The sequence below is a fragment of the Eurosta solidaginis genome, chromosome 2 (assembly GCF_040869045.1).
Source record: "Eurosta solidaginis isolate ZX-2024a chromosome 2, ASM4086904v1, whole genome shotgun sequence".
In the NCBI taxonomy this organism is placed as follows: Eukaryota; Metazoa; Arthropoda; class Insecta; order Diptera; family Tephritidae; genus Eurosta; species Eurosta solidaginis.
This window is the reverse complement of record NC_090320.1, coordinates 70506964-70523515: the sequence shown is the minus strand read 5'-3', so window position 1 is coordinate 70523515 and position 16552 is coordinate 70506964. Positions and strand designations below refer to the sequence as shown.

The 16552-nt window shown below is 38.4% G+C and overlaps 1 protein-coding gene across 3 annotated transcripts in view; it reads right to left on the bottom strand.

The window, feature by feature from the left end:
* Positions 1-1376: 1376 nt before the first annotated feature.
* The window catches only part of LOC137239879 (glycoprotein-N-acetylgalactosamine 3-beta-galactosyltransferase 1-like), a 105793-nt gene continuing 90617 nt past the window's right edge, over positions 1377-16552 (bottom strand). For 2 of the 3 annotated variants that reach the window (XM_067765641.1, XM_067765643.1), the window contains exons 4-6: positions 11965-12240; positions 6024-6911; positions 1377-5793 (exon numbers count right to left, since the gene is read on the bottom strand). In XM_067765641.1, coding sequence (XP_067621742.1) covers positions 6717-6911; positions 11965-12240 — 471 coding nt within the window. In that variant the 3' untranslated portion in view covers positions 1377-5793; positions 6024-6716. Of the gene's footprint in view, positions 5794-6023; positions 6912-11866; positions 11910-11964; positions 12241-16552 lie in introns of those variants that run through there. The other variant, XM_067765644.1, reaches the window with a different exon arrangement.

The window sequence follows — 16552 nt, the reverse complement described above, 5'->3', positions numbered from 1 at the left end:
AGACGCTTCCCTACAAAATTCGAATCTATAATTATTTCATTAGTAGCTAATCGAATGCCTAAAGCCGAAGTCATTGGTGCCGTATGTCGTATCGCTGTATCCGTATCCCTAACGTAATCAGCTGTTTATCGTTACGACGGTAAACCAAAACCCAATTGGTTGGCTACGATACGGTTACGACTTTAGCGGCACCAATAATCGATTGCATTGATTCTCATAAGGTTGGTCAAATCAGCTGTTAAAAGGTTACCGATACGGTTACCGATAAATCACCAATGTTTCCAGCTTAATGAAGTCAAAAGCACAATGGAACTCTGTTGGCACCGTTCCGCTTCCGTTTCCGTTTCTTAGTTTTTGGTGTGTTCAGTGCTTAAAAATGTCATTTGTCAAAGTAAATGTCATTGTCTACATGGCGGAACGATACAAGGTGGCCGCATCGAACAGCTGATCATAACCTTTTTTATTTGATTTGATACATCAACTACCGGCGCAGTACGATTTTGACATTTGTCCATCGAATTTACAAGTACATGCACTTTTTTATGTTTGTAGGTATGTCACCATGCTGCCACCTTGAATCGTTCCGCCATGATTGTCTGTCATATAGCATTGTCATTTTATTCGCTTGACATTTCATCCTTCATACTAATCGAGCAGTTACTTCTGTGTGAAAGCAAAAAATTTACGATTTCATTAGAAGGTGAAATGAGATCATTAAGTATCTGTGTGAAAACAGTATTATGTTGGGGCTTTGGGTGGTTGAGTCCGTAATTTAACTGGGTTTTATATCGTTTAGCAGGTAGTGCTGTGCATTTTGCGGAAGCCATGCTGGAATGTTCTGGAATGACGAAGGACTTCAACGACACGTTGAAAACGTGCCTCAGGTAGATTACTCTCTCATCGTTAAGGTGTTTAAGCATCGGCATGGCTATACCGTCTGGGCCTATTGACTTGGAGGCTTTGGCTTGTTTCATTTCTGTGGGGGTGGCAGTAATGGGCGGCATTTCGTGCTTGTGTTTATGAGCTCGTCTATATGTAACGTCTAGCGTTCGCTCATTTCTTCGAGTCCGACAGAATTTTATGGCCAAATGCGAAGGACATCTTATAATTGTATTTTGTCGGGCTTCGGCGGGGAAATGTATTATTTCAGGTATTATACAGGCCAGCGTGAAGTGAGCTGAAGTAAAAGTGAAGTTTTTGTAGCGATAGACACGTCGCGAAGGTTTTGTAGAGTGTTATCGATATTGGTGATCCTTTGTCGGATATAAGTGCGATTTAGGAGGCAATAAGAGGACTCCCAACTTACAAATTACTTAAGGGAGGACACATCTTTTCTGCAAAATTCATAATACGGGCAAATCTATTTTGTTTTAAAATCACATTTTATTGCAAAATATGGTGTAGGGTACTTTTATTGTATAACTTTAATACAACTTAACTCATGTTTCACTTTGAATTTTTATAATATTTATCAAGTTGTTTAAGTATTTATTCTCAAATTTTTCTTTCAAAAATTTTCATTGAGTTGTAAAATATAAAAGGAAATAATAATATAATTTTAGGAGTTATTAAATAAAATTTCTTTTTACTGAAATAAAATAGTGCTAATTATTAACCACTATATTGGCGATCCTGCCAGGAGTGATAAAGTGAAAATATCTAACTTTTGTCACATTGTTATGCAGAAATGGAAGTGAAAATTTAAAAGAAAAAAGTATATTAAAATAACAAACACAATACAATAAAAGTACCCTACAGATGGTATTTAATGTTTAAATATTTAAAATAATAATAAATAATATTAATTTGCATATGTATATATACATAAATACAGTTATACAGTTATTTTTGAAATTCCTGAACTTTCAGCTGTGAAGTCAGGATCTTTATTATATAACTCGATTCGAAAGCTGTCAAACTGCATATGTACATTTTTTCAAATCCGAAAGAAATTTCTTTCGAATCGAGTTACATAACAGGTCTTATATGGTAAGGAAGAAAATCTTTAAGGCAATATTTCATTTAGACTCAGACTTTGAGTCGAATCGTAATGTACGATCATGTGATACATCAGTCGTCAAAATTGAATGGGATTAAACACGCAGAAAACTTAACAAATGACACAAATAATAATAATTGAATGACTTCGTCAACTTAAAAATGGATAGGTTATTACGGACAACCAAAAACTGAAACCCATGAAATGGTTAGAGTTGCCAGATTTCCTTCCGCGAAATTCACTACTTTTGCTCTTTATTGCAACGATCGGTTATCCATTAAAACAAAAATAAAAATCAAATTCATTTTTAGATACTTCCGTGTACGAAAGTGCATATACATGTAAAGAGATTTGAGATTTTATTATTTTTGTTTAGTTAATGAGAGGCTGATGTCATTGCCTTGAGACGCATATGATACTCAATGAGATCATTGGTTCAAAAAATAAGGAAATATTTAAAAACGAAATACCAGTATAGAAAAGAAGGAAGTAAGTTTTTCAAGTACCTAAAATTGCTTTTGTGAAAAAAAAATGGCTAGAAGTAAGGGAGGAAAGCCTTGCCAAATGTTCGTACGATTACTCAGAACGTTGACAAAACAGTATTGGCATTGCCATTGGAGATAGCTTTCTGATGCACGTAGCAAGCTACATACTTGAGAAACATTCCATCCTTGGACTTTGAGGTAAACTTTTTCTAAAATATCCAAAATTGTAAAGTAAATTCCTTCAGAAATATCTACCGAAGAGGCTTTGCAATGAACATGGTAATAGGGCCAGGTAAAAGTGCTTGTCGAACTGGATATCTTACCATTGCAGAGCAACAGGGGTTTTCGTCCTCGCTATATAAATTTACTCCTAAGAGAAACTAAATTTGATTATAGGTATAACAAAATACAAAAAAACGCATCTTGATTGTATCCTTGTCAAGCACGGTTGCCAGTCGTATTCGTTGAATAAAGACAAAATTTAGGAATATTTCCATGGCTTCCCATATAAAATTTTACTAAACATTGTGAAGACTTTGGTTGAATTCAAACCGAACAACTAAAAATAAAGTATACTTCATTGTATAATATTTTCACATTTCTAGGATAAGTCAATGTCTTTCACCAACCAAGCGTTATGAAACTAGTTTTGCTCACAAAGCATTATGTTGATTGTAATGAAATATAATATATATAGAGTAGTTAGGTTTTAGTAAGGATCGGTTCTGGTGCTGCCGAACTACATATGTGGAGAACTCAATAAATTATAAATGAAGCTAAGCTAACGTTTAAACTTCATATCAAAGCCTAGATTCAGGAAGTGTGAGTTTTAAACCCAGGCTTCAGGGGTTAATGGGGTTCTGCTAGCAACTACGGGAACAGTTTTACACAAACTATTTCTTCCCAAATCAAATATCTTTTGCATTTGCTTCAAAAGCTGAATATAAAAATTATTATTTTTTATCACAATTCGTTTTACATTTATAAAGTCGCCTTCAAGAAGTATTTCTGCCTTCCAGTTAAAAAAATGTCTTGTGCCAAATGAGAAGTAATGCATAAAATTGCAATGCATAAATTTTGGAAGTGTTAGAGGCTTACGGACGAGTGCTAGCTATAAGCTATGCTAGGCGCAAAGCAACTTTTATTTTCATATATTTTACAAGCTTGAAACGTTTCTGGTACTGTGACAACTTTTACAATTTTCCATAAGAATTAATTTTTTGCGGAGAGAGTTCCATTGAAATAAATTCAAAATTATATGTGGGTTAACGAATGTGTGACAAGTTTTTTGGGCAATCTTGTGAATTTTTACCTGAGTGAAAAAGACAGAAAGTACCAATATCGTGGCTAATGGGGTTGGAAGGGACTATTTTTGGTTCAAATGAACCAAAGTGGCAGTGTCAAGTACTCAGTTTTGCGGTCAGACTGCCATGAAAGTATGAGTCATTATCCATGAGTAATTATCCATTAGTTTTAATAGTAAAATTACATGTTTTACTGTATTCTGAAAGTATGCACATAAATTGTGCTAAAGCATATTATTGTCTCAGATGATCATTGTGTTTTCATCCTGAAAGAAAATCGCATCCGGAAATACTCCTAATTCTGCTTTAAACAGTAACGTCATATGAACGCTTCTATGAAAACAACAAACTTTATGAAACTTCAAAACTACGTAAATACATCAAACATTTTTAAGTTGAACTATCTTCCGTTTTATACCATAGTACAAATCAGCACAAATTTCTAAAAAATAAGAACATTTATGTATTGAATTGGGAGTTTAAAAATTTCAGAACAATCAAGTCAAAGTTCTTGTCGTGTTATACGAACCGTGATCGAAATAAATTTTTGAAATCACAATAGCTCAGAAATGGTGAATCGGTTTAAGCAAGTTTTAAATAGTGGTAACGAGTACCTACTCATTACAATTTTAGGAGGACTTGCAGAACGGCAAGATATCTTTTACGCTTAGAGTTAACCTCACATGAGGGGCAAGTTACACTTGCAGACTGGTAGGTTAACTTTAAAACTCATGACATGGGGGGCTAAACTCGTACATTTCTTATACATTTTTTCCATTAAATCTGCGCTAAAAAGATAACTTGCCGTTATGAAGGAGGGCTTTAATATATTATCATTTTTACGAATAGTTTGACAGATTCATATTTTTCGTTTGAATGAAAGTGTTTTTATATACGTGATCGTAAAACACAATATGGCCCAGTACTTACTAAATCAGTACGTCTGGCAACCATAGGTATGTGACTGAAAATTTAAATATAGTATAACATATAACTGGTTTGATCAGTTAGTTTCTTAATATAAAAATAAGTCGGGGTTTCCTTCCTGACGCTATAACTCCAGAACGCACGAACCGATTTCCACGGTTTTGCATTCGTTGGAAAGGTATCGGGTTCCGTGAGGTCTCGAGATATAGGCAAAAACGTGGACCCGGGTACCTCTAGAATGTGTTTATAGAATATGGGTATCAAATGAAAGCTGTTGATGAGTGGTTTAGTAGAGGGTAATTTTCATACCCCTGGGTGACTAGGATCTCGAGATATAGGCCAAAACATGGACCCTGGTACCCCTAGAATGTGTTTATAGGATATGGATATCAAATGAAAGCTGTTGATGTGTGCTTTAGTAGAGGGTAATTTTCATACCCCCGGGTGACTAGGATCTCGAGATATAGGCCAAAACGTGGGCCCTTGAACGCCTAGATAGTTTTTACATTATGGGTATCAAATGGAAGCTGTTGATGAGTGCTTTAGTACAGGGTCGTTTTCATACCTATTGGTGACTAGGGTCCTGAGATATAGGCCAAAACGTGGATCAGGGTAACACTAGGATGTGTTTTTACATTATGGGTATCAAATTGAAGCTGTTGCTGCATGCTTTAGTCAGAGTAAGTTGTACACCGCTGGGTGACTAGGGATATAAGCCAAAACATGAACCCGAATACACATAGAATGTCTTTTTACATTATGGGTATCAAATTGAAGCGTTGATGTGTGCTTTAGTACAGAGTAAGTTTTACACCGCTGGGTGATTAGGGTCTCGAGATATAGGCCAAAACATGGTTCCGAATACCCTAGAATGTGTGTGTATTATGGATATCAAATGAAAGCTGTTGCTGAGAGCTTTAAAGTAATTTTCATTGTGATATGCGATTTAGTCGCATCAACCTGGCAAAACTGATAAATATACATGCGAAGCCGAAATAAAGACATGAATTAATAATACCCACATACCTATTTACATACGTCCTATTCGATTTGCCTGAAATTTGGTATATAAATTTGCCTATAAAAATAAAAATAAAAATAAATGTAAGGCGCGATAACCTCCGAAGAGATCTAAGGCCGAGCTTCTCTTCCAATTTGCGTCGTGCTCCTCTTGATTTTTCCCTACAAATTGGCCGGACGGGACCTACATGTTTTATGCCGACTCCGAACGGCATCTGCAAGGCAGATGAGTTTTCACTGAGAGCTTTTCATGGCAGAAATACAATCGGAGCGCTTGCCAGACACTGCCTATAGGTATTAGTATTTACGATGCTTTTTTCCGGGAAGTAGAGCAGAGACGGACTGGGACTGGGATTAGGACTGGGACTGAGACTGAGACTCGGAGTGGGACTGGGACTGAGACTCGGAAGGGGACTGGAACAAAATACATACCACCCTCTGGGACTGGCAATAAGATGTGAAGAAGAATGAAAAAACTTGAGAGAAGAGAAAAGGAGAGTGAGAAAGAGATAGAATGAGACCAAGATGGAGATAGATGAAGCGAAAAATACGGAGGGAGGAGTGAATACAAAGATTAGGAAACAATGTAGAGGGGCGAGGGCAGACCTAGACGGAAAATGCTTATTAAAATATATACAGATAGACCAAATTTAGGACAGAACAACGTCTGCGGGATCTAGTAGTGTTATATGGATATGATCATGTCCCAATTAACTGGGTTTTTAACGTTTTGGGTCAGTTCCAACTCTCGTATATGTGTGTTTTTAAGTACTTACATATATAAAATTAAATTATATTTAGGTACTACACTAAACCTAAATATAAAGAGTTGGTATAAAATTTGTATTTACAACATACTCAGTATTATGTTCGTGCACACACTAATAACCTCTTAAAATTTATTACTTAATATACATAAATTCCTTGAGTAGGTAAATGCTTCCACGCACATATAATATTGGCAGATGAATATGTGAATGCTCATAGAGGATTATCGGATTTCTCATTTCGCCATTTATCTAACAATTCAGACATATTACGTTTTGCTGGCAGTGTTTCGTTCTCTTTAAAAATACCAAAAGGACGGACATTGTATATGAAGTAGTCCAATACGTACATAGAGGAGGGTTGAATGTAATGAAAGGACACCGCATAGTCAGAGCAACAAGCCAGACCCTATAAGACAAAAATAAGATTAATAAATAATATTTACAATAATAAAAATTAAAGCTGTGTGCAAGTTTGTCTAAATTTTAGGAATATTTGTGCAAACGCGCTGCTGTTGTTGTTGTTGTTGTAGCAATGCTCGCCCCACCTAATAGCCGCGACCGATCACAAATTGTCATCAATATCCTCTAACGGGAGTCAAAGGAAACTTGCCGTTTCAACAGGGGTGGACCATAAGGAAAGGGGTGTTAGAGGCGTTGGTTCCACATTACAATTAAAGAGATGGTTGTTGTCATGTGGGGACACATTGCAAGCGGGGCATACATTTTGTATGCCGGGGTTGATAGGTAAGAGTTTAACCTGTTACAGTATCCAGAACGAAGTTGAGCAAGAGTGACACGCGTTTCCCTGGGGAGTATGCGTTCCTCTTCCGCGAGTTCTGGATATTTTTCTTCAAGTACTGGATTCACCGGGCAATTCCCGACATAAAGGTCCGACGCCTGTCTATGGAGTTCACCAAGGACCTGCTTGTGTTTTTTCGCTTCATACGGCTGTGTTCTCAGGTGCCGTATTTCCTCAAAATGCTTACGGAGATGACTCCTTAGGCCCCTAGGCGGTGCTGGTTCGTCAATCAGATGTCTGTTGGGATGCCCAGGTTTCTGGGTATTCAACAGAAACTGTTTGGTCAGCATCTCATTTCTCTCCCTGATGGGGAGTATTCTCGCCTCATTATGCAGATGGTGTTCTGGGGACATAAGAAGACAGCCCGTGGCGATTCTGAGAGCAGTATTTTGGCAGGCCTGTAGTTTCTTCCAATGGGTGGTTTTTAGGCTTGGCGACCATATGGGTGACGCGTAGCACGCTGGCTAATTGCTTTGTATGTGGTCAAGAGCGTTTCTTTATCTTTTCCCCAGGTACTGCCAGCAAGGGATTTGAGGATTTTATTACGGCTCTGAATTCTTGGAACAATTGCGGTTGCGTGTGCACCAAAATGTAGATCCTGATCAAACGTCACGCCCAAGATTTTGGGGTGTAGGACAGTCGGTAGCGTAGTGCCATCGACGTGGATATTCAATATGGTCGACATTTGGGGCGTCCATGTTGTAAATAAGATCGCGGAAGATTTAGTCGGTGACAATGCCAGGTTTCGCGAGGCGAAAAAACTGGATAGATCAGGGAGATAGCCGTTTATTTTATTGCATAGCTCATCGATCTCTGGGCATGGGCCTGTGGCCATTATTGTGCAGTCATCGGCGTAGGAAACGATTGTGACTCCTTCCGGTGGTGAAGGTAGCTTAGATATGTAGAAATTAAACAAAAGCGGGGATAGAACACCACCCTGTGGCACCCCTTGTTTAATTCTCCTTTGTTTTGATGTTTCGTTTCTGAATTGCACCGATGCCTGCCGACCACCCAGATAATTTGCGGTCCACCTTTTAAGACATGGGGGAAGGGTAGACCCTTCCAGGTCTTGCAGTAACGAGCCATGGTTACCGTATCAAAAGCTTTCTATGGTGGGGGTATTGATTCAAACCGCAATTTATCTGGGTGCTAATGACATTTAGCGCGGAGGTAGTGCTATGTAGTTTTCTGAAGCCATGCTGATGAGGGGCTAGCTGCAAATGTGCTTGGAAATAAGGGAGCAAAATGGCTTCAAGCGTCTTTGCCACTGGCGATAGGAGAGATATCGGACGATATGACTCACCTACGTTAGCTGGCTTCCCAGGCTTTAGTAGCGGGACCACCTTGGCCATTTTCCATTTCTCGAGTATGACAAAGGTGGAAAGAGACAGGTTGAAGACATGCGCTAAATATTTGAAACCCTCTTTCCCTAGGTTTTTAAGCATCGGCATGGCTATGCCGTCTGGGCCCACTGCTTTGGATGGTTTAGCGCGACCAATGGCGCCCTCAACCTCTCTAGCGGTGATGGTAATTGGTGACGCGCTGAATTTGTGTTTATGTGCGTGTCTATTGGCTCTCCGTCTATCTTTGTCGACCGTAGGATGCATTATATATTGTCGGCAGAAAGCGCTCGCGCATTTGTTCGCATCCGACAGCACCTTATCGTCAAAGGCGATGGAAACTTTGTCTTTGTGCTTAGTCGGATTCGATAGGGACTTTACGGTGGACCAAAGTTTACCTACACCGGTAGAGAGGTTACAACCTCTTAGGTGCTCTTCCCATTTCGCCCGCTTGTGTTCGTCCACAAGCAATCTGATGCGTTGGTTTATATCCCTTATTTGGGGGTCGCCTGGATCAAGCTGTCTTATAAGGTCGCGTTCCCTCGCTAAGCTCGCGGCCTCCGCCGGGAAGTGGGGCCGGATTTCGGGAATTCTCCCGGCGGGAATGAAATGTGCCGAGGCGGATTCAATGACCTTACGGAAGGCACGCTCCCCTTGGCGGGCATCAGTCGGGATAGGGAGGGCAGCAAAGCTGCTGTCTGTTGCAGATTTATATTCTTCCCACTTTCCTTTTTTGAAGTTTATGAAAGTGCGTTTTTGGTGACGATGAAGTCGGCGGTACGCTCCAACGAAATAAGTATGGGCAGGTGGTCGGATGCCAATGTTACCATCGGCTGCCAGTTGACGCAGTTTACGAGTTCTGCGCTCACGATTGAGATATCTGGCGAGCTATGACAGCTTCCTACCATACGTGTGGGGCGTCTCCGTTTATTGTGCAGAACGTCGTTTCGTCTATTTGATTCGCCAACATCTCACCCCTACTGTCCGCCCGCAAGTTTGAATGCCATAGGTCGTGATGGGCATTGAAATCGCCTAAGATAATGCGATTGTTGCCAGTGAGTAAGGCCTCGATATTAGGGCGGTATCCACTGGGGCAACAGGTGACAGGAGGGATGTAGATGTTGATGATTTCTAGATTTGCATCGCCTGACCGGACAGATAGGCCTTGACGTTCTAAGACATTGACCCTGCGGTCGATGCCAGGATCAAATATATAATATTGCACAGAGTGGTGTATAATAAACGCGAGGCCGCCTCCATTTCCGCTCTCGCGGTCTTTCCTGTGGACATTATAACCAGAGCAGGTCTGCAATGCAGATCTTGCTGTGAGTTTAGTCTCTTGAATCGCAGCAATGCGGATGTTGTGCCGCTTCATGAAATCGACTATCTCCGTAATCTTCCCAGTTAGTCCATTACAGTTTAACTGCAGAATTCTGAAGTGCATGAGGGGTGACGCCCCCACTCTAGGGGTAAGTGACGGGTGACTACGCCTAGGTTGTGGAAGGCCAGGACGCAATTGCTCTTGTGCCTTGGGACTGGGCGCCCTTGGGCAAGCATTGGGGTACCCGGATGATTTGGGTTTGCGACCTGGCAACATGGCGCGATGAAACCCGTCGAGGGGTTGCCGTCGCGGAGACCAGAACATCTAGGAAAGTGACACCACCCAAGGCAGGAGCTGCATTGAGCGGATGTCGCAAACCTATATATTCTGTGCTGGCAGACGGTGCAAACGGAGGCAGGGACTAAGAGTCTGTTTCCTTGACCTGCACGATTGCTGCCAGAAAAGAGGGGGGGGGGGGGGAGGAGAAGAAGACGGGGGCAGGGGCTGATGCTCAGCATTGCTACCAGCTCTACTACGAAGGTAGTAGTTATGAGTGGTATCAGCTGTTTGAGTTGTTGGCGCCGTGGGGCGCGAGCAGCAGTGGGTACTTGTTGTGGCTTGCTGAGCAGCGAAGCTGCTGGAAGGTAGTGGGGATACGCTTAGGCGTAGACTACGGGACGCCCTTGGGCGTGAGCAGCAAGGAGCCACAAAAGATTTATAAAAGTTACGTGGACGTCGGGTTTTGGGATCAAGCCCAGAACAATCTGTCCGATGCAACCATCCCTTGCACGAGACACACTGAACAGAGTATGACCGTCCTCAAAAGATTCTTTTCTGGCAAATGCAGCAAAACCATTTCTCAGGACCGGGGTCAGGAGACGGACCCGGATTGGATTCGATGCCTTCCCGGAGTAAGAGAGTATGGAGCCGTCCTGCTGCAAGGAGCTGCTGGGAGGATGACAATTTGTGGGAGGGACGAAACAAATTAAATGGGGTCACACTGAAATGACAGTCCTTGTTCGGGAAAAATCCCGAGTCGCTCCGGTACATAGAACCGACTGCCTTGGGAAGCGCAAACGCGCTGCTCTGCTGTCGTTGTGCATCACTTAAATAGAACACCGAGCCCTTGCAAACGCTAGAATATGCAACATATTTTTCAGGAAAGGGATAACTATAATATCCCGCATTCCACCCGTCGCTGCAATAAGGCGGCGGCCAAAAACCGCAACGGTGATAAAGCACAGCTTGGCGCTGACCGAAGTCAATCACGGGCTTCTTTTCTCTATGCTCTTGCCAATTTCACTCCACCTGCTGCTCTTACTCTCCCTGTTCCTTATCTTCTTTCTCCGTTTTCCTTAGCTATTTGTCTCGTTCTTCTCTGATTAATTTCAGTATCCCTTTCCCACTTTTTTCCTCTCCCCATTCCCTTTCCTTCCACTATCTCTTTAACAGACCCCTTATTTTGTTGCATTTCTTTTCTCCTGTATATCTTTTTGATTTTTTCCCTTTTCTTTCTATTCATCTCTCTTTCACCTTTCTCTTTTCCACCAATTCCTCTCATTTACCTGCCTCCTGCGCGGATCGCTCCATTTTTCTTCTAAATATCCACTCCCAACCTTTATCGCACTATAATGCTTTTCGATCCTTCCTTCATTCCTTCTCCTTTCAATGCTTGTTCTCTTCCCTTTCTTCCTGCTCTCAGTCTTCCCCTCACTCCCTTTTCCGAAAACCACTCGCTTTTTCTTTCTGTAACTACTAGTCTTACTCCATTACATCACACAATTACTTTCCACTCCGCATACATTTTTCTCTTATTCTTGCTCGCCGTCTTCCCTCTCTCTCTCTCTGACTTGCCGCAAAACCTCTCATCAACCTGTATCTATTTTTCTGCTCTTCCTTACCCTATACTTTTTTCTTTTGCACTTCCTTTCCGCCAAGTTTTTCCTGTAGGGAAATATATTAAAGTACTCACACAAAGCCAAAATGTATTTCTACTTACATCGTCTGTTTTGTAAAAGATATAACGCCAGTACCAATGTGATTCACTTTTTGGAATTAGATGCCCTTCTGGCTGGGATGGAAAAAATCGCCCACGCTTATGCTCATCTCGTGAATCACCGGCTACCACGCCTACATTTTGCAAACAAATTCCCATTTGTTTATCCTCGGCACCAGCACGTTTACTACAAATTTTATCGTTTGGGTAGGCCTTTTCCATAAAACGTGTTAAAGCTTCTTTGCTCATTACGTAACCGGCACCACCAGACATATAACCCTGTTGCAGAATAAAAAAGATCATTATGTATTTATTTATTTATTCACAACACCTTTTCCAGTTTAAATTCAGAAAATCACAATTCAAGTTTAGAAAAATACAACTCAAGTTTAGAGTCTCCAATTTAAGTTCAGAAAATTACAATTCAAGTTCAGAAATTCCAATTTAAACGCAGAAATTTACAATTCAATTTCAGGAAATTGCAATTCAAGTTCAGAAAATTTGTTAGGTATTTTTCCTTTCATCCAATGGAAATAAATGTGGGATTAACGTGCGCGACTAACTTGACAAGTAGATACCGAGCCTTACTAATGCAACCCTTACGCATGTAGAGTAGAACGCACTGAACACCGCCAATTTGCTTTGACAAGACGAACGAAGGACGATCAAAGTCATTGTTAATAAAACCGCCATCAAGCGAAGTTGTTTAAAAACTGTTTCATGTAAAACCGTGTTGTGAGCCAATTAAATATATAATAAGGTAGTGGATTTTTGGTTCTGATTTATTTCACCTTTATTTTCCAACTGAACACATATTTTTTCTTAACGACTAATTGAGCTTAAACATTAAACTAAAAAATAACGGTTTATGAAAGTAAGTTAGAGAGTGAGTTTAAATGAAAGTAAGAGAAAGTAAATTATAAACTACGTAAGAGTAAGTAACATAAAAACTAATTAAGAGAAAGTAGATTATGAAGAGGAGGTTGGAGATAGTACTAATATGTATATAACTCCTCCACCCTTAAGATATTTGCGGCTCTGCAAATACTAAAATTTAATAACTAGTTGTAATTATATATACATTTTTTTTTGTTTTTAATATTATAAATAACAAATATGTATAACATGATAGCAATTTTTGTTTATAACAATGTATAAATTCAAAGAATTTTTTTGTTGTTGTTGTTGCTGTTGTTTTTTGTAGTCTAAACCATATCTGTATTTTGACCTTTATATTTGCGTTTCATTTAAGATTTATAGTATTTCACATTTCTTTTATTGGATGTATCGATTACATAATTGCCTTCTTTCTTATAGTTGCTAAGTTCTTTGTATTTAGGTGTACATTTGGCAATTTGCCTATTCTTCACAATAATATCTAAATAACTACATTCTTCCTTTACATTTTTATTTATTTTGTTAATTTTATCAATTTTATTTCGCTCATATTTTTTACCCAATTTTTCAATATATTCTTTATCAAAATTTTTGTATGAAATCGATTGACCGTTGTATGTATTGTGCGGTTATACAACGTAAATATTTTGAAAATTTTATCATCTAGGCTGAGAGATTTATTTTTTGTATCAACTTCCATGATTCGTAAGTGTTCGTTTAGTGTGTCATGCAACCTTTCAATGTCAGAGTTGCCTGATTTTAAATAAGGTGTTGTTTTGTGAGTTTCTATATTTTGTTCATTTAAAAATAGCTCTACTGCACTATGTAATATACATCTTTCGTTGTCAAAAACCAGTTTATTCATTTTACCTAAATGCGAAATTCTTTGCTTTAGTGCCTCTATAATTGAAATCCATGTTCTGTCATTTAACTTGTGATATGTCGCATATTTTGAAAATTTGTCAATTGCAGTCAGGTACATACAATTCCTAGAAGGATACCATATATCAATATGTACGATATCGTTAAAACGTGTTGGACTTTCACTTATTTGATAAGGATATTTTATGGGATGCCTGTCATGTTTTGCAATTTGACAAATTTTACAATTATTAACAATCAATGTAATTAACTCAAATAACTTGGGATAAAAAATTTTAGATTTTAGCTCGAGAAAGATTTCACCAATACCTCGATGGTTATTTCGTGTATGTTCATTTTTAATAATAGTTAATACCTCATTTTTGTCACGTATGTCAATTAATCTTTTGTAAGATCTGTATAAAGTTACATTATTATTTTTGAAATTGCAAACATAAATTTCCTGAAATTTTATAAACAAACCATCGTCTTCGCAAAAAATACACATAAAGCATTTGTCAATTAATACTTTTTCCATTAACTTTTTTAAATCGGAGCTGTTTGTGACAGTTATATAATTTTGACACTTACTTTTTATTATCTTGGTAATAAAACGTTCGTGCTTACCATATTCTAAATAAATTTGATTTTTATAGGAGTTTATGCTTTTATCAGTTATAAAAATATATCTCAAATTATTTTCAACCGCACTGTGAATAGTTGCGGCAGTAGACCATTTATCTACCTCGTCCTCATCTTTACCAGGACTTACTTCGTTATACTTCATTTGTAAATACTACAAAGTTTTTTAAACTATCAAATGCAACTCAGCTTGAAGTACTCTTACGTACCAAAAATGCAACTCTAGACCTGAGATTTGCATCAGGTGAGCGAGGCTGTTTGTAGTTTTGACGTTTATCGCTTAGTTGACACACTTGTATAGGTACACTATGTTCGACGGCTGCTTTCATCAATCATGTAATAACGGACAGAATTAAACAAATTTCTTAAACTGTGTTGAGCCTATGGAAATAAGCGTCAATCAAACTGAACCAAATTTTCAGGAACCCCGTCTCCAAGATTACCCTATATAGTTATTAGGACACCAGTAAAAAAGCTTAAGTTTATAATAGACACTGGTGCTGAGTTCAGTATCATTAACCCAAACATATGTATGTAATCCCAAATGGAGAGCAGGCACATCAATTTCTGCATTAAGAGTTTTAAACCGTAAATACAAGCGAATATCAAATACAGAGTGCCACTTTTTGCAGAGTTTAAAAAGTCAAACGTATACATAGAGTTTCTTGAATTTTATTTCCACACTAATTTTGATGGTATAATTGACAATAATATTTTACTTCCATTGAATATAATACTTGATTATAATAGGAGAAGATTAATTACGCCAGAGGCAACTTTACCAATATATTTTAATGAAAGTGAAGAGATATCGATGAGTGATTATAACAATCATCAATCAGTACAAATATTTTCTTGTGAAGAAGAAAATGAACCTGTCACAAATTTATTTTCGGACCATTTAAATCAAAAATATAGACAAGTTTTAAAGTCAGTTTTGAATTCGTTTAAAGACATTTTTTTATAAAGATGGTGAAGATCTACCTTTCACAAACTTAGTTAAACATAAAATTGTAACGCGAACAGATACTCCAATTTACTGTAAGCTTTACAGATATCCTATTATACATCGTGAGGAAGTAGACCACCAGATTAACGAAATGTTGAGGCAAAAAATTATAGTTCCGAGCACCAGCCCGTACAACTCACCGTTGTGGGTGTGCCTAAAAAACCCGATAAAAGCGGCAAAATGAAATGGCGGATAGTAATAGACTACCGCAAGCTTGACGAGCAGACTGTAGATGATAAATTTCCTATTCCCGATGGAAGACATGTTTGATAAACTAGGAAAGTGTTCATATTTTAGTACTATCGATTTGGCGAAGGGCTTTCATCAAATAGAAGTTCACCCTGATGATCAAGCTAAAACTGCCTTTTCTACCGCAAACGGGCATTATGAATTTACGCGTATGCCGTTTGGGCTAAAAACAGCTCCAGCTACATTTCAAAGACTAATTAATACTGTACTGAAAGACTACATCAACAAAATATGTGTAGTCTATTTGGATGATGTTTTAATCTTCTCAACAAGCTTTGAAGAGCACGTTGATTCGATCAAAAAAATTTTAAGCAGACTTCGCAAATTTAATTTAAAAATACAAATAGACAAATGTCATTTCGCCGCTTTTAGCACAAAATTTTTAGGACATGTATCGTCCGAAGGTATAAAACCTGATCATTCTAAAATTGAAGCTATTAAATCAATGAAACCTCCAACTATGAAAAGGAAATAAGGCAATTTCTAGGTATAACTGGATATTATCGTAGGTTTATTAAGGATTATGCCAAAGTAGCATACCCTATTATTAAATATTTAAAACAGGAAAATAAACTCGACCTTTCTGACAACGAATATTTCAACGCATTTGATAAGTTAAAACAACTAATAACTAATGAACCTGTACTTAAATCACCAGATTTTGCGAAAACATTTGTTTTAACAACAGATGCATCGCAATTTGCGATTGGCTCCGTTTTGTCCCAGGATAATCATCCAATAAGCTATGCTTCTAGGACATTATCTAATCACGAAATTCGATACTCCACTATTGAAAAGGAATTGATCGCAGTAGTTTGGTCAATTAAGCATTTTCGAACATATCTTTCTGGTAGGAAATTTATTGTGCATTTGATAGTTTAAAAAACTTTGTAGTATTTACAAATGAAATAGTAGCATATATTTCCGCGGAAA